At 39.6% G+C, this 19,225-nt stretch overlaps 1 protein-coding gene across 1 annotated transcript; it reads left to right on the top strand.

Annotated features, from left to right (window-relative positions):
• The first annotated feature begins 6,963 nt into the window (after nt 1–6,963).
• On the top strand, nt 6,964–12,000 carry LOC140508372 (vomeronasal type-1 receptor 1-like). The gene has a single exon (XM_072616219.1). It carries the CDS (start codon nt 9,667–9,669, stop codon nt 10,588–10,590), a length of 924 nt encoding a protein of 307 aa, XP_072472320.1. The 5' UTR covers nt 6,964–9,666; the 3' UTR covers nt 10,591–12,000.
• The last annotated feature ends 7,225 nt before the right edge of the window (nt 12,001–19,225 follow it).

Raw genomic sequence — 19,225 nt, 5'->3', positions numbered from 1 at the left:
TCTCACTGCTGAGACACCTTGACCCCTCTACTTCTTTTCTTTTACTGTCTTTCACAATGCTTTTACTTTCTGAATTTAGATACTATGACATTCAGGACATAGACATTTAGTGCTTCTCTTGCTTCACTGGCTCTGGTTCTTTTGAGTGTAATGTAGTTTCCCTGCTTTTCTCTCTCTTACTATTGCTTTCTTTGTGAAATGTATTGCAACTCCTGTTATTGGGAGGGAGGGGGGAATCCTCCACCCCAACCTCCCATTTCCACTCTATTTTTAGATGTGTTTCTTATATGACACATATTTCTGGGGTTTGTTTTCTTATCCAGGCTGCTATGCTCTTTCTTTCCCTCTTTTTTCCAGCTATATTGCATTTTCCCCTTCCTGTGGTTATTTGATTTTACTGTTTCTTGTATTGCATTGTATGTGTGTATGATTTCTGCTTTTTATATCTATATCCACATACATTTGTGTGAAAAGTAGTGAGGAAAAATGAACAAATTTACTTCCAAGTGTCTCACTAATAAACCAAACCAATCATGTGGATATATGAGGACTAACCAGAAGATGATGTCCAGTGATGACTTAAAAGCTGAGCTCGGTCACAAGTCTGTCCCCATGGACACGGTTTATAAGCCTACTTTCACTGGATGGGTAACTTCTTGATTGCCTCACTACCAAGAAATCTTAGCTCTTTTTTGTGCTTTTATTTCACTTCCTTGGGATATAAACCTAGTAATGGTATTGCTAAGTCAAAGTGTAGCCTCAATTTTCATTCTTTGGACTATAAGTTCCACATTGTCCTCAGGAATGCTTAGATCAGATCACAATTCCACCAATAGTGCATTAGCTTCCATTTTTCCCATACCCTCCAGTATTTATCATTTTCTTTTTCTGTCATGTTAGCTGGTCTGAAAGGTATACAGTACTATTTCAGAGTTGTTTTAATTTGCATTCACTAGTCAAGAGTGATTTATAGCATTCTTATGTAACTATTTTTCTTTTTCTGGACTATTTTTTTTTCTGAAAACTGCCTTTTCATATTTTTTCAACATTTATCAAGTGGGAAATAGCTCATACTGTAATTGCTTTGTCTCAATTTCATTTTTCTCTCTCTAACATATATACATATGTATACACACATGTGTATGTATTTCTCAAAGAGAAATGAGGCTTTTTCAATGAAACTTACTCTATTAATTTTGGATGCATAACTTTTGCTTCTGCAACAACTTTGGATTTTCATGTAATTAAAAGTCTCTCTTTTACTTCCTGTGATCCTCTCCATCTCTTGTTTATTCATAAACTCTTTGCTCATCTATAGAACTGACAGATCAATGTTCCATGCTCCCCTAATTGACTCATGTCATCCTGTTAAATCATTTACCCATTATGATGTTATCTTAGTATATGATGTGAGATATTAGCCTATATTTAAATTTCTGCCAAGGTGCTTTCATCTATTTCCCAGCAACTTTTGTCAAATGTTGTCTTCTTACCCCCAAAGCTTGGATCTTTGGGATTATGAAATACTAGATTACTATGGTCATTCATTCCTATGTATTATGGACCTAATCTATTTCACTGGTCCAGCACTTCATTAATTAGCCAAGACAAGATTATTTCTATGATTACCATTTGGTAATAATTTGAAAGCTACTAAACTGCCTTCTTTCACATTTTTTCACTTTTTCCCTTTATACTCTTGATCTTTTGTTGTTCTAGATGAATTTTGTTTTATTTTCTAGCTCTGTAGAATAATTCTTTAGTAATGTGATTGTTATGGCACTGAATAAGTAAATTAAGCTATGCAGAACTGAGATCTTTATTATATTGGCTCAGCCTACCTATGAGTAATTAATATTACTCCAATTGTTTAGTTCTTTTTTGTGAGAAGTGTTTTGTAGTATTTTTTGTATAGTCCCTGAGCACATCTTCCCAGGTAGACTCACAGGTATTTTATATTGCCTGCAGTTTTTAAATGGAATTTCTCCTTCTACATCTTCCTCCTCAGTTTTCTTGCTGATTTAAAGAAGTACTCATGATTTATATGGGTATTGTTCATAACCTGCAAATCTACTAAAGTGTTAATTGCTTCAACTATTTTTTAAAGTTAATTCACTTTCAAAGAGTGATGTTTTTGTTTCATTATTTTCTATTTTTATTCCTTCATTTTTTCTTCTCTTATTGCTATAATTTCTAACAAAATATTGAATAATAGTGGTGATGATGGAAATTCTTATTTCGCTCTTGATTTGATTGGAAAGGCTTCAATTTGATCCCCATTACAAATAATGCTTGCTGTTGCTTTTACATAGATCCTGCTGTCATTTGGAGCAAGACTCCATTGCTTCTTACATTGTCTAGGGTTTTTAACAGGAACAGGTGTTGTATTTTTCTCAAAAGCTTTATTTGTATCAACTGACATAATATGATGTTTATTGTTTTTGTTATTGACATGTTCAACTTTGCTCATATACTTTTCCTAATACTGAACCACCCTGCATTCCTGGTATAAATCCCTCCTTGTCTTAGTGTGTGATCTTTATGATACATTGCGGTATTTTCCCTACTAGCATTTTATTTGCAATTTTTCTGTTGATATTCAGTAAGAAAACTGGCCTATCGTTTTCTTCCCCAATTTTGACTCTCCCTAGTTAGGATTTCAAACTTGTCTTTGTGTCACAAAGGGAATTTACCCACCCATTTTCTTTTCTTTTTAATCGAACAAATACTAATAAATCTTTCTGTGTGAATGTACAGATACAAAGCCAAAAACAAAAGGCCCTGCTCTTAAGAGATTTACATTCTACTGGGCAGCATGGAGAGAGGAATACATTTACATAAAGTGTAGTACAAGAAAAAACACAAACTGATGGGATCAGCAAGGATGCAGCACCAGAACTGAGCTTTGAGTTGGATAAAAGATAAAAGGTAGATTTCTTCTGAGAGTAAGAAATGAAGGAGAAATACAATCTGGGCACTGAGAACAACTTGATTTAATGAACAGATGTGGAAGACGGGGCAAAAAGGAACCCATACAGCAAATCCTACCTTTCAGAGCCTGACTTTGAAGCTAATTCCTCACTCTGGCCACTGACTTCCACTCTACCATGGAGGCCCCAGGTCCTGGGATGCTCCAGGCCCCACCTGGATCCCCAGCTTGGTCACAGCTCTATTCTGGGGAAAGAAGGCATCTTGTCCCACACCCTGTTAGCTCCTATGAGGGCAGAGGTCGCTCCTCCAGGAGGGGTTCCTAGTGGAGCTAAGCATTACCTACTACCCCCATTTCCCTATTAGGCCTTGGTAGACCACCTTGTAAGCAACCTCCTACCCCTGGAAGGGTATGTAATCCACCTCCAGGTCCTCCAGCCACCTCAATAATACCACCGCTGCCTTACTCCTGGCCTTGAGGTCCAGCCACTGCCTGGGCACCTCCCTTCCTCCCATGCTATGTAACCCCCTGACTACAACAAAGACTCTAGGCTGGCTCCCTCATCCCACTGGCTCCCTGCAATCCCTTCCTCAGCCCAAGCTTCCTTGTTGAGGGGTCCTTCCCAACTCTAACTGTGGATCAGCCCCCTATGCTGCCACTCCCTCCTCCTCTCCATCAGCCTCTGCCTAGTACTCCACTCCCTCAGCACTGTCCACTCACCCATATTCCCTCCTGCTCAGGACCTGCAACCCAGGCTCTTGGGTCTTGGGAGCCTGTGGCTGCTGTGACCACTCAGCTCTGCCCAAATGAAGCACGAACCCCAGAGAGCACGGGACCTGTCCAACCACATCCTTTAAACTGTTTCTAAAAATAGTTTATAAAATAATGGTATTAATTGTTTCTTAAATGTTTGGTAGAATTCACTTGTGAATCAATCCATCTGGTTCTGATGATTTTTTCCTTAGGCCAATCATTGATGGCTTCTTCAATTTTTTTTCCGAAGTACGATGGCTTAAATATTCTATTTCCTCCTTTGTTAATCTGAGCAGTTTATATTGTAAAAATTCATCCATCTTACTTAAGTTTTTATATTTATTGACATCTAATTGGTAAAAAAAATACCTCTTAAATATTGCTTTCGATTGGTGGAGCCAAGATGCCGGAGTAGAAAGACACACATACACATACCTCCGAACCCACAACCCACAGAACGGCTGCAGGGGAGCAACTCACGGCGAATTCTGCACCCAGAAGTCACGGAATATTGGAGCAAGGGAGATTTCTGTTCCGGAGAGACCTGCAAACCTCTCGCAAAAGGTCCGTCGCGCTGCAGACGCGGAGCCCAGCCCAGAATTGCAGCAGCCGCGGCTCCAAGAGGTACAGACCCGAGCAGGCTTCAGGGACAGGATCTCCAGCGGCGGCACAAGCCCCCCCACCCACAGGTGACGAGGGTCAGTGAGAGAGTCTCTTTGGCGGGTCGAGAGGGGAGTGGGGTGCCCCCATGGCTCAGGCCCCCCTGGGAGATAGAAGCTGAGAGGCAGCAGCAGACAGGGGCTCCCCAAGCAGGCGGGAGCCTGGATCCATTGTGGAAGGTCTGTGCATAAACTCCCTGAGGGAACAGAGCCTGAGAGGTGGCCCTGCCCCAACCTGACCATCTGAACTTAATTCTCACACTGAATAGCAGCCCTGCCCCCGCCAAAAGCCCTAAGGCGGGAAGCAGCATTTGAATCTCAGTCCCCAAACGCTGGCTGGGAGGACCAGGAGGCGAGGTGGGTGTGAGGAGAATATTCAGAGGTCAAGTCACTGGCTGGAGAAAATGCCCAGAAAAGGGAAAAGAAATAAGACTATTGAAGGCTACTTTCTTAGAGAACAGACATTTCCTCCCTTCCTTTCTGACGAGGAAGAACAATGCTTACCATCAGGCAAAGACACAGAAATCAAGGATTCTGTGTCCCAGCCCACCCAATGGGCTCAGGCCATGGAAGAGCTCAAAAACAATTTTGAAAATCAAGTTAGAGAGGTGGAGGAAAAACTGGGATGAGAAATGAGAGAGATGAAAGAAAAGCATGAAAAGAAGATCAGCTCCCTGCTAAAGGAGAACCAAAAAAATGTTGAAGAAATTAACACCTTGAAAACTAGCCTAACTCAATTGGCAAAAGAGGTTCAAAAGGCCAATGAGGAGAAGAATGCTTTCAAAAGCAGAATTAGCCAAATGGAAAAGGAGATTCAAAAGCTCACTGAAGAAAATAGTTCTTTCAAAACTAGATTGGCACAGATGGACGCTAAGGACTTTGTGAGAAAGCAAGATATCACAGAACATAGCGAGAAGATTGGAAAAATGGAAGATAATGTGAAATATCTCATTGGAAAAACAACTGACCTGGAAAATAGATCCAGGAGAGACCATTAAAAATTCTGGGACTACCTGAAAGCCATGATCAAAAGAAGAGCCTAGACATCATCTTCCATGAAATTATCAAGGAAAACTGCCCTGAGATTCTAGAACCAGAGGGCAAAATAAAGATTCAAGGAATCCACAGAACACCGCCTGAAAGAGATCCAAAAAGAGAAACTCCTAGGAACATTGTGGCCAAATTCCAGAGTTCCCAGGTCAAGGAGAAAATATTGCAAGCAGCTAGAAAGAAACAATTCAAGTATTGTGGAAATACAATCAGGATAACATAAGATCTAGCACCCTCTACATTAAGGGATCGAAGGGCATGGAATAGGATATTCCAGAAGTCAAAGGAACTAGGACTAAAACCAAGAATCACCTACCCAGCAAAACTGAGTATAATACTTCAGGAGAAAAAATGGTCTTTCAATGAAATAGAGGATTTTCAAATTTTCTTGATGAAAAGACCAGAGCTGAAAAGAAAATTTGACTTTCTAACACAAGAATGAAGAGAACCATGAAAAGGTGAACAGCAAAGAGAAGTCATAAGGAACTTACTAAAGTTGAACTGTTTACATTCCTACATGGAAAGACAATATTTGTAACTCTTGAAACATTTCAGTATTTGGGTACTGGGTGGGAGTACACACACACACATGCACACACGCACACATACATAGAGACAGAGTGCACAGAGTGAATTGAAGAGGATGGGATCATATCTTAAAAAAAAAATGAAATCAAGCAGTGAGAGAGAAATATTGGGAGGAGAAAGGGAGAAATTGAATGGGGCGAATTATCTCTCATAAAAGAGGCAAGCAAAAGACTCATTAGTGGAGGGATAAAGAGGGGAGGAAAGAGAAAAACATGAGGTCTACTCTCATCACATTCCACTAAGGGAAAGAATAAAATGCACACTCATTTTGATAGAAAAACCTATCTCACAATACAGGAGAGTGGGGGACAAGGGCACAAGCAGGGTGGGGGGATGATAGAGGGGAGGGCATGGGGATGTGAATGCAATCAGAGGTCGACACTCATGGGGAGGGAAAGGATCATAAGAGAATAGAAGTAATGGGGGACAGGATAGGATGGAGGGAAATATAGTTAGTCCTATACAACACAACTATTATGGAAATCATTTGCAAAACTACACAGATTTGGCCTATATTGAATTGCTTGCTTTCCAAAGGGAAGGGGTGCAGAGGGAGGGAGCTAAAGAAGTTGGAACTCAAAGTGTTAGGATCAACTGTAATGTTCTTACCACTAGGAAATAAGAAATATAGGTTAAGGGGTAAAGAAAGCTATCTGGCCCTACAGGACAAAATAGAAGACGGACACAGGGGCAGAGAGCGATGATAGAAGAGAGAGCAGATTGGTCACAGGGGCAATTAGAATGCTTGGGTTTGGGGGGGGGGAGGGGATAAAAGGGGAGAAAATTTGTAACCCAAAATGTTGTGAAAATAAATGTTAAAAGTTAAATTAAAAAAATAATAATAATTGCTTTCATTTCATCTCCATTTGGTGCTGTATTCACCTTTTGTATTTTTAATACTGCTAATTTGGTTTTCTTCTTTTTTTAAATCAGACTGACCAATGGTTTATGTTTTATTGATGTTTTTTCCTGATACAACCAGCTCCCACTTCTATTGCTTCATTTTTTACTTTCAATTTTATTAATATCACCTTTCATTTTTGTAAGATTTCCATATTGATGTTGAATTGGGGTTTTTTTAATTCATTCTTTTTATAGTTTTTTTTTTTAGTTTCATGTCCAGTTCACTGATATGCTCTTTCTTTTCTTGATGTTTGGAAATATGTTATTCCCCCTAAAGGCTGCTTTGTTGCATCCTACAAATTTTGGTATATTGTCTCACTGTCATTTTCTTTACTGAAACTATGGATTGTTTCTATGATATGTTCTTCAATACACTCATTCCTTAAATCTGGATTTTTTTGCAAATAATTTTCAACCATTTCCACAACCCTTTATTGAATAAAGGGTTTCTATTGCATTATGATCTGGAAAATGGTACTTTCAATATTTATGCTTTTCTGCATTTTGATGTGAGGGTTTTACTCCATAAAACAGAGTCAATTTTTCTGAAGGTACCATTTACTCCTGAGAAAAGTATATACTCCTTGTTATTACTATCTAGTTTTTTCTAGAGGTCTATCATATCTAACTTTGCTAAGATTCTATTCATCTCCTTAATGTCTTTTTTATTTATTTTTTGATTGGGTTTATCAAGCTTTGAGAGGGAGTTGAGATTCCCCACACAAATAATGTTACTGTCTATTTCCTATTGTAATTCATTTAACTTTTCCTTTAAGAATTTGGTTATTATGTTATTTGGTCCATATATATTTAGTATTGATACTGCTTCATTGTTTATGTGCCTTTTATCAAGATGTAATTTCACTACTTATCTCTTTTAACTGGGTCTATTTTTGCATCTGCTTTTCCAAGATCATGATCGCTACCTTTGCCTTTTGTATCTGAGCGAAAGTAGAACAGATTCTCCTACATCTCCTTATTTTAACTTTATTTCTGTCCCTCTGTTTCAAGGGTGTTTCTTGTAAAGATCATATTGCTGAATTCTGGTTTCTGATCCGTTCTGCTCTCCGCTTCTGGTTGGTGGGTGAGTTCATCCCATTCATGTTCAGAGTTATGCTTACGAACTGAGCATTTCCTTCCATCCAATTTCTTCTATTTATAAACCTTTGGACCTCCTTGTTTTCAGATACTAGAGGTGACCTCAACTGGACCCAGATGTTTGAGCCATGGCTACTTTCAAGTCAAGACTGAAGGAAGGAATGGTGCGGCCAGCCAATCTAGACAGGGTGTCTAGGATTTGAACCCAAGGAAAGTTTTGGATTTGGAACTGGGACAGAGCTCTGTAGGAAGCAAGTTAAGATGTGAACCTAAGTCCCATTCCCTCCCCAGAGAATTAGATTGTTGTTAAGGTGTTGCAAATATGTCTCCCATGTTGTGGGGGAGTCAGTTTACGTATTTGTGATTATACCTGTTGAAGAAATTATTTCTATGTCAAAGCTTGTGTATTAGAGGCTAAATGGAAATGGGTTACAGAGTATCTGACTACACTTGGGACGAATACAGTTAGGGAAGGCTACACCATTTACACAGAACCTAGATACCTCCAAACTCCATAAGAGTTCTCCCAGAGAACCTGGAGGAAGAGCAAAGTGTAATATACCTGACTTTCAGGTGTTGGAGGCCAAGGAAGTTCATTTTACCAAAGTAAAGATGGACTTTTTCCAATCCAATATCTTCACAAAATCTATTTACTTGATCCCTGGACCCTATCTTAAGAACCTCTTCTTTTCTATGAGTATCCCCGATCCATCTGACTTTCTCCTTCCCTGGCTCTTAACCTAGGTTTGGCCCAGTCTCAGTGAGAGACAGAAAACAGAAAGCATGGGAAAAGAAATGAAAGCGAGTGTGTAAATTGGGGATCAGGCATCAAGGGTTGAGTGCTCTTTAGTGAAAGGGGATTGATAGGGCTGAAGTGGGATATCTTCAGTGTGTTGAGATGGGGAAGATAAGAATAAGGGATGAGGGAGTGAGAGAAAGGGGATAGAATTTGTAAAACAAGAGGACTCTGTTCAGGATTAATAGGATGGGGAGAAGGGAATTAGTGAAATTGTGTCAAACTTTGAAGAATGAATCAAGGTAGCACATCAGTGACTAGAAGAGGTCTGTTGATGGAAATAGGTCCTTAGATTGTTCAAAGCCCTCTTTGTAGATCACACCTTCTCACAAATGGTGCTGTGTCTTGTGACATCTAGGAAGGACATCTCACATTTGAAGTGAACCAGGAACAGTGTGGACTAGAGAAAAGCTGAAAAATATACAGGAAATGACATTTTGAGTTATCTTGTCCAGAAATATCCCAGAGAGAACAGGAGAAGGCCAGGGGTAAGTCAGTAGCTGACGGGTAATTGGTCTGGTTTCAGGACTGATGTAGGGGTCATTGAGAAGCCCAGGACTGAACCCAGAAGCCAGGGACTTGGGTCTGAGGTTGACTTAGGGCTTGCTGTGGACTCTCTGCAGGGAAGAAGGGAGAGATGTGTAGGAATTAAAGGTAGGGACTCCTGGCAAGAGTGCATAGGCTAATTATGGAAATAATGTGTATGTGAGCTTGGTGGTAATATATGTCACATTTGGAGAGGTCCCAAGTACAGGGTAGTTATAGATGAAAATGTTACCCTCTTCCTTCACCATATCATATTTGTCTATTTTGAAGTTTGCAGGAGTGTCATAAATTAATTAAATGTCTATACAGGAACCTAAGAATCTCCATCCCATGACATTAAGAGCATGAGTTCTAATACCATCCTCTTGAGTATTGTCTTCAGCCTCCAGACTTCAATTGGACTTCTGGGGAACTCCTTTCTACTTTATTTCTTCATCATTAAATTCTTTGTTGGACACAAACTGAGGCCCATAGACACAATTCTTATGCAGCTCGTCTGGGTCAACTCTCTGGTACTTCTCTTTAAGGGCATTCCTGAGACACTGGCAAATTTGGGTCTGAAGAATTTCCTGGATGACAATGGCTGTAAAACTGTCTTCTACATTCACAAAGTGTGTCGAGGTCTTTCTATTAGTATGACCTGCCTCCTCAGTGGCTTTCAGGCCATCACCATCAATCCCAGTAGCTACAGATGGGCAAACTGTAAAGCCAAAGCCACAAAGTCCATCATCCCCTGCAGTCTTCTCTGCTGGTTCTTGCAACTTCTACTCAATATAATGGTTCTGGGGAGAATTCAAGGTACAAGAGCATCCAAAAATAGCTCAAAGATACTCAGTTATGGATACTGTATTGTTTTAGGAGACACTACAATGAATCCTGAATTGTTTGCAATTGTGGTTGCCCTCCCTGATGTTATGTGTGTGGGATTCATGGTTTCTGCAAGTGGTTACATGTTGTTGCTTCTGAACAGGCACCATAAACGAGTGAAGCAAATACACATGACCAGCCTTTCCTCAAGAGCTTCTCCTGAGATCAGAGCCACCCAATCTGTCCTGCTTCTGGTGACTACCTTTGTCTGCTTTTACTCACTCAATTTCATCTTCTTCACATACATGCATTTCAGAAAGCCAAGACCCTGGTTGGTGCAGTGTTCTGCCTTCCTGGGTTCCTGTTTCCCAACTTTTAGCTCATTTGTGCTGATAAGCAGAGACACTCAAGTTCATAGGTGCCACTATGGCTTTAAGGAACAATCAACCTGTGACGTTTGATTCTGATTGTATCTTCAATGCTAAGCACAGAATATGGACAATCATACATGTTAATACATATTGGCTGTTTGGCAGGTGGATCTATACCTTCAGAGCTCTCAGGGTCTCCTATCCCCTCAGGGCCCTTATATGATGACCCTTGAAAACATCTTTCCAGAACTTTTTCCCAGAAGCATGGCCATCTGAAAATCCCTTGCCATCAGCCACTGATCTCTGATTTACCATTCTCAACGTTATCTACAGAATCACTAGATACCAGAGTTGAGGTGGACCAAGGAGAAAGAAAACCTGGTTGTTTGAGTACGTGAAAAAAACAATTCCTCAGCGTATTTGATGAAGGTCTTATAGACGCTGATTGAACACTTCCAGGGAGAATAAACCCACTACTTGTTTTAGTCAGTCTTTGTTGGGACACAAACAAATGTTGGGAAATATTTTCTTTTTTTCCTTGACCCAAATTGAAATCTTCTTGTCTCTGCAATTTGTATTCATTTTTCCTAGTTTTTCCCACTGAGTCCAAACAGAACAAATTTAATTTCTCTTCCATCTGATAACTCTTCAAATATTTTCAAAACTAACTTATCTCACTGGCCTTCTATTCTCTAGGCTAACAACCTTTCATTCAGCCATCAAAGTGATTTTCCTGAAGTACAGATTCTATCATGTCATCCCCTACTTAATAAAGGGAAGTGGCTTCCTATTGCTTCAGATCAAATGTAAAGTTCTATTTTTGACATTCAAAACTCTTCACAATCTAACCTCCTCCTACATTTCTAGCCTCTTTACACTTAACTCGCAGATCTTGTGATGCTGGCTTCCTGGCTATTCCAGCGATGGGACACTCCACCTTTAAGCACTGGATATTTTCTCTGGCTTTCTCCCATGCCTACACTTGTCTCCCTCCTCCACTCTAATTACTGACTTTCCTGGCTTCCTTCAAGTCCACCTTCTACAGGAAGCTTTCCCCAAACCTCAAGTCCAGTGTCATTCCCCCATTAATTATTTCCTATCTGCCATTGTAGGCTTGCTTTGTAAATATTTGGTTGCATCTTGTTTCCTTCATTAGATTATAAGCTCCTTTAGGGCAAGATCTGTGTTTTGCCTCTTTTTTATCCCCAAGTTTAACAGTCTCTGAAACATAGAAGACACTTAATAAATGTTTACTGGTTGACTGAATTCATAAAAACTGAATTGCAAAGGGCCTGTACACCTCCTGGAATCAAAGTCACTATAAGTGAGACTTGGTTGGAAGAACTTGTATGTCAGTGACATGCTACCTCAGAACCAAATTGATATTCCAAGGGTATGAAAGCAGGGAGCAAAAGGTGGGATTATAAATCCCTGAGTTGGAAACAGGTTTTTTACAAAATCTGGACTTAATACACTGAAGAAAATGACTATGTTCATACCACAAATAGAATAGATGTAGATTATTGTAAATGAAAACAATAATGTCTTTTTACATACTATTTGTATTCATGTACTTTTAAGTATATGAGACATTCAACATATAACTTTCAAAGTTTTCCTTCTTCTTTATGTTTCCTTTTGGCCTCTCTTCTGTTTCCCTTCTCTTCAATTTTTCCCAAATTAATTTTATTTTTATATATTAAACATGTTTTTTTTATTCCTTCTACCCCCATGAAAGCGGGAAAATTTGTAACAAATATGTTGTAGTCAATCAAAATAATTTCCCCATTGATCCAATCAATTTATCTACATCTATGTCTTCATGGTACCTGTATATATATATATACATATATATGTTTTTCAGATGCATGTGTGTATGTATCTGGAAAATTCTGCACCATGAGTCCATCTTCTCAAGTAAGGTGGGTAGCATGTTTGATTATTGATAATCAAACTATGGTTTATCTTTCCACTGATCAGCATTCCTGGGTCTTTAAAAGCTGTTGGTCATTGTGATATTGTTACTATTGAAAACATTCCATCCCTGGATCTCCTCACTTCACTTGGTACCAATTAATACATATTTTTCCAAGTTTCTCCAAAACAGTTCCATTCCCCGATGTTCAATAATATTGCATTACATTCATATACCCCAATGTGTTCATCCAGCCCTAGTTGTTGAACTTTTTAGGTAGTGATAGAAAGGTGATAGGATTTGTAAAACAAGAGGTCTCTGTTCAGGATTAATAGGATGGGGAGAAGGGAATTAGTGAAACTATGTCAAACTTTGAAGAATGAATCAAGGTAGCACATCAGTGACTAGAAGAGGTCTATTGATGGAAATATGTCCTTAGACTGTTCAAAGCCCTCTTTGTAGATCACACCTTCTCACAAATGGTGCTGTGTCTTGTGACATCTAGGAAGGACATCTCACATTTGAAGTGAACCAGGAACAGTGTGGACTAGAGAAAAGCTGAAAAATATACAGGAAATGACATTTTGAGTTGTCTGGTCTAGAAATATCCCAGAGAGAAAGGAGAAGGCCAAGGGGTAAGTCAGTAGCTCACAGGTAATTGGTCTGGTTCCAGGACTGATGTAGGGGCAATTTAGAAGCCCAGGAATGAACCCAGAAGCCAGGGACTTGTGTCTGTGGTTGACTTATGGCTTGCTGTGGACTCTCTGCAGGGAAGAAGGAAGAGATGTGTAGGAACTAAAGGTAGGGACTCCTGGCAAGAGTACATAGTCTAATTATGGAAATAATATGTATGTCAGCTTGGTGGTAAGAAACATATGTCACTTTTGGAGAGGTCCCAAGTATGGGGTAGTTATAGATGAAAATGTTACCCGCTTCCTTCCCCATGTCATATTTGTTGGTTACAATAACTAATGTTTCTGTTTACACTTTCAGGTCTTTTCTCTCTTTTTTTATTCTAAGTTTTAGGCCCAGAAGTGTTATTTCTGAATCAAAAAGACTTTCACGGTTTGTTGACTTTTGGGGATGGGTCCAAACTGCTTTCTAGAATAGAAGGAAAAAATCCCAACAGCATCTGTTCCTGCAGTGGATACACTCAGTTCTTGGGATTTCAGCTGACCCATTATGATTGAGATAGTTCATAGTACACCTTATGCTCAGTTAGGGAAACCCTTCACGGACCCTGGATCACCATCTTGGTGCAACTGAAAGTCAGAGTTCAGCTTTGCAGAGGACTGAAAGAATATCAATCAAATCAGGTGGGTTTGAGGGCAGCAGTGCTGGGTGTGCACTTGCCAAACAGATGCATCAAACCTTCGACTCTCAGTGTTAGAGGTTTGTTGCCTTATTAAGGGTCTTACCTAACATAATTTTGTTTGGCACTTGAACAGCTTAGAGATGACTAACATTTAAGAAATTACCTTACAAGTCATCTCATTCTCTCAGTTTAGACTGAGCAGAGGAAAACTTTTTCTTTTTAGGTTGACTTCTCATCTCTGAATCCCCAAAGGTGTACTTATAGACAAACAAAAATCTTTGTAAATAATCATGTAGTTTAAGAGTAAGTTCAAATATCATCAAATGAGAAATCAGACTTTAAAATTAACAGACTTCCAACTATGAACATGGTGGCTAATTGAATATCTCTGCCCACTTCCTTCTTCTCACTAGTTAGAAAGGAAATTGGTGGAGGTAGAGCCAAGATACCTCCAAGGGTAAAAGCACAGACTTGCTAGAGCTCTCCCCCCCAAACCCAGACAAATACCTGTAAAAAAAAGACTAAACCAATGTAGAACCCACAGAATAACGGAGTGAAGTAAGTCTCCAGCACAAGACACCCTGGAAGGTTGAAGGGAAGCATCTATTGAACTGGGCTGGCAGCAGAGTGCAGTCCAGCATAGATCACACCAGCACAGACAGGACCTGAGCAGGTGGGGAGGGAGAAGAGAGCTGAATCACTGGCATGTATGGCAGTTTGCAGACTTCACAACCACAAAATGTCAAGGACAAATTAGAAGATCAGTGGAAAAAACCTGTGCGACCTCTGTGAGAGAGTGGTTTAGCCCCAGATTCAAGATGGCAGAGGGGTTGGAGTAGCACATGGCAGATGCAACATCTGCAGGAGTAGCAGCTGTTTCTGGAGCTCTGGGTTCACAGATTGTGGGGGGATCAAGTGGCAGACAGTACATCCCTCTACCCCACTATAAACAGAGAACTATCTTGACAAAGACTTCAAAAGTCAAATAAATGGCTGGGGAAATAAACAAAAACCAGAAAAAGAATCAGACTATAGAATCTTACATTGGTGACAAGGAAGACCAAAATGTACAAACAAAAGAAGAAAACAAAGTCAAAGGTCCTCTATCCAAAGCCTTCAAGAAAAATATAAATTGGTATGAGGGCATGGAAGAGCTCAAAAAGGATTTTGAAAATCAAGTATGAAAAGTAAAGGAAAAATTGGTAAGAGAAAAGAGAGTGATGCACGAAAATCACAAAAACCAAGTCAACTGCTTGCTAAAGAGGACTGTTATGAAAGTGGTTTGCATGACTACATATGTATAATCTATGTGAAATTGCTTGCCTTCTCAGTGGGGATGGCTGGGGAGGGAGGAAGGGAGAAAATTGGAACACAAAGCTTCAAAAACGAATGTTAAAAATTGTTTTTACATGCAACTGGGAAATAAGGCATATAGTCAATGGGATATAGAAATCTATCTTGTCCTATAAGAAAACAGAGTAGATGGGGATAAGAAAAGGGAAGGGTGTGATAGAAGGGAGGGCAATTTGGGGGAAGGAGCAATTACAATGCATGCTCTCCTAGGGTAGATGGAGAGGAGAGATGAGGAGAAAAATTGGAACGCAAAATCTTGTGGAAGTGAATGTTGAAAACTAAAAATAAATACATTTTAAAAAAAGAAGAGAAATTGGAAGTGAGGCATTAGAAAGGTAGACAAGAAGCAGTGTTTCAAGGGAAACAAGGGCAAAAGAGGAAGTATGGACTGAATTCTTGTAGTTTTGCCCTCCATGATCTGCCTTCTCTTCCAATCAGTATTCTCCACTTTCCACGAAGTTTCAAGCTTACTTTCTCTTCCGGTTATCTCTTCCAAGGATAGTGCTTGATGTATATAATGAGGCTAATATTCCAACATACCCATAATTTTTTTTCTTTGACTACATTCAATTTTTCTTCCACACTTTTACTTTCTCATTCTTCTTTAACATGATCATGGTTCTTATTCTGGTTTCTAATTCTTTGGTCTTTTTAGTCTATCATAGTCTGCTTCATCAGAAACTGGTTTTTATTGCTTCCATATACAGCTTTCACCATGAGGTCCATTGTAACTAATCAAGCACCACCACCCTAAAATCCCTCACCCCATTATCAGGTGTTCCCATTCTACTCTACATCAACCTCAGGAAACCCCCAATAACTGATTTCTAATATTCTATTCAAAAACTACGGATGTCCAAGTGAGAACATTTCTCAGAAAAAGCAATTTAATAGTGATGATTTATGCACTGTAAAAACCCTATCACTCTTCTGGTAATACAGTATAGTGAAATGACTTCATTGAGACATAAGACATTATGTCTGGGTCCAGTTCTTTACCACAGCCTTTGTAAGAATGTTCATCATGCTCTTTCCCTTCTCTGGGACTTCATTTCCTCATCTGTATGATCATAAATATAATAGCTAACATCATGAACAACTTCTTTTGCACCAGTTGGCTCAAATATTATTTTTATACATCATTTAACTGAGTCTCAAAGGGTGTCAACAGCGTGGCAATAAGTTCAGGGGTAGTGAAAGAAATAGATATTGAACTGAGGTCTTTGGGTTTTCTATCCTATCCTCCTTTTACAAACCGTGGTGCTTTTGTCCATATATTTTCTGACTGATCTCAGAGGCTTGTTTGTGAAACAACTTTGTAAGCACTCAAGTGCTGCATAAATGGAAGGGGGTAAATATCTCTTTTATTCACAGATATAGAAGTTGCAGCATTCACCTTATATTAAAGACAAGGAGACTTTGAACCTTCTAAACACCTGCCTTCTTTAGTACAGCTCCTATCCCCTGATGCTCTACTGTAAATCAGTGTCCAATAGTTCCCTTCAGAAAAGTTCCTAAATTGAAACTGAAAATTCACAGCAGTCAGCTGTACTGGGAGACCTCCAGGTTTTAGTTCTTTGGAAACTCACTCTCTACAGCAATCAGTTCTAGGTCATCTTCCTACTCTGTACCCACTACACATTCCTGCCTCACTGACAACATAGGACAACTCCAACCTCACACTGAACCTCTAGGACAGGGGTGGGGAATATGTGACCTTCTAGGTCGTTAGGCATGGCCCTTTGAATGAGTTCAAGTTTTACAGAACAAATCCTTTTATTAAGGTGATTTGTCCTGTGAAGTTTGGATTCAGTCAAAGAACTACACTTGAGGACCTAGAGGTCCAGAGGGAACCTTGAGACCACAGATTCACCACCCATGCAGGAACAATGATGAGCAACCTGAGATAATTTCTCAGTGGTTAACATTGTTCCAACCCATAATTCCTCCCTTTCCTGGTAAATGTGAATGATGGTCTTTGCCCCTACTGTTTGATCACTTATCCCTATTCCCTTTACCTCAACCCCTCCAACATCCTTCTCAAAACTATTCACCACTTTCACCATAGTCTCCAGAAGGCCTAGTCCACAGATAATAAATTTGCTTCCATCTTAATTTTGTCTCTTCTGTGCTCCTTCAATTTTCTTGCATACACTGAAACTTGAGCCCCTCCTGATGACAGCTTCCCTGGCCATCCTCTTCAGTGCTTCTTCCAATTTCAGTAATTGTCTGTCCCACTTCCTCAAACCTTGGTACTCAATTACTGGTTGTGGTTGGGGAGTTGTAATACTAGTTGCTCTCCATTGCTATTTCTAGAATCTCTCTACCACAATCATTTACTGACTTCTATTTCTTTGAGGTCAATACAGGACATTTTTATCACCCAATCAAATATGGTGATTGTTGTCTCCCCCTATATTATTTCATTTGGTGATTTCATCTGCTCCCATGAATTCAATTATCATTTCTGCTGATAATGCGCAAATCAATTTATCTAACTCTAACTTCATAACCAATGATATAACTCTACACTAAACTCCATTCTCACATACAAGTGTCCTATTTGACATCTCAGTCTGGATGACCTGGAGACATCATAAAGCCTATATATCTAAAAGCAAACTCATTATCTTTCCCCCAAATCCTCCTCTCTTCCCAATATCCCTTACTCTTGGCTTTCCAAGCCCCTGGGCTCACAACCCAGGATTCTTGACTTCTCACTATCTTCCTATTATCCTACTTGTTGTCAAGATCTGTATATTTTTACCTTCATAACATTTCTAAAATTCATCCCTAGCTCCTTTCTGACATTGCTACCACTCTGGTATAGGCTGTCTGTCCTGATTGGATGCCTGGAAACTATGATACACTGCTGGTTTGTCTCTCACTCACAAGTCTACCCTTCTTAGAAGCATGAAAAGGTAAACAGGAAAGAGATATTATAAGGGACTTTATAAGTTGAACTGTTTACATTCCTATATGAAAAGATAATATTTGTAACTCTTGAAACTTTTCCCAGTATTTGGATACTTGGATTGATTACACACACACACACACACACACACACACACACACACAGATGCGCGCGCACACAAACACACACAGAAAGAGAGAGAGAGCACAGGGTGAGTTGAATAAGAAGGGATGATATCCAAAAAAATTAAAATGAAGGGGTGAGAAAGGAATATATAGGGAAGAGAAAGGGAAAAATGGAGTGGGGCAGATTATCCCATAAAAGAGGAAAGAAAAAGCTTTTTCAATGGGGGAGAAAAGGGAGGAGGTAAGAGGGGAAAAGTGAAGTTTACTCTCTTCTCATTTGGCTTAAGGAGGGAATAACATGCTCACTCAATTTGGTATGTAAATCTATCTTACAGTACAGGAAAGCAGGGGAGAAGGGGACAAGTGGGGTGGGGGGATGGTAGAAGGAAGAACAAATGGGAGGAGGGAGTAATTAGAAGTAAACAATTTTGGGGAGGGACAAGGTTAAAAGAGAGAATAGAATAAATGGGGAGCAGGATAGGATGGAGGGAAATATAGTTAGTCTTACACAACATGACTATTATGGAAGTCTTTTGCAAAACTACACATATGTAGCCTATTGAATTGCTTGCCTTCTCAGTGGGGATGAGTGGGAAGGGAAGAAGGGAGAGAAGCTGGAACTCAAAGTTTTAGGAGCAAATGTTGAGAATTCTTTTTGCACACAACTGGGAAATAAGAAATACAGGTAATGGGGTATAGAAATCTATCTTGCCCTATAAGAAAAGAGAGGAGATGGGGATAAAGAAAGGGAGGAGTGTGATAGAAGGGAGGGCATGTTGAGGGAATAGAAAATCAGAATGCAAGGCATTATGGGGTGATGGAAGGGGAGAGATGGACAGAAAATTAGTTACTCAAAATTTTGTGGAAATGAATGTTGAAAACTAAAATTAAATTAATAAACATTTTTTAAAAAAAAGGAAAAGCTTGGACAAAGAAAGGTAAGATTTCCTCTAACTGCAAACCCTATTAGTCTATAATTTTACAATCCCTTGGCTTGATCTGTTGCTTCTCTAGCCTCTTTTTAGTCTAGAATGGGCTCTTGAACTTTAGAAACCACAGACCCCATTCCACCCTACAGACTACCTCTGATACATAGACAACTG

Source organism: Notamacropus eugenii, chromosome 5 (genome assembly GCF_028372415.1).
Source record: "Notamacropus eugenii isolate mMacEug1 chromosome 5, mMacEug1.pri_v2, whole genome shotgun sequence".
Classification (NCBI taxonomy): Eukaryota; Metazoa; Chordata; class Mammalia; order Diprotodontia; family Macropodidae; genus Notamacropus; species Notamacropus eugenii.
Note: the sequence above shows the minus strand (reverse complement) of the source record. Positions and strands in the feature narration are given on the sequence as shown.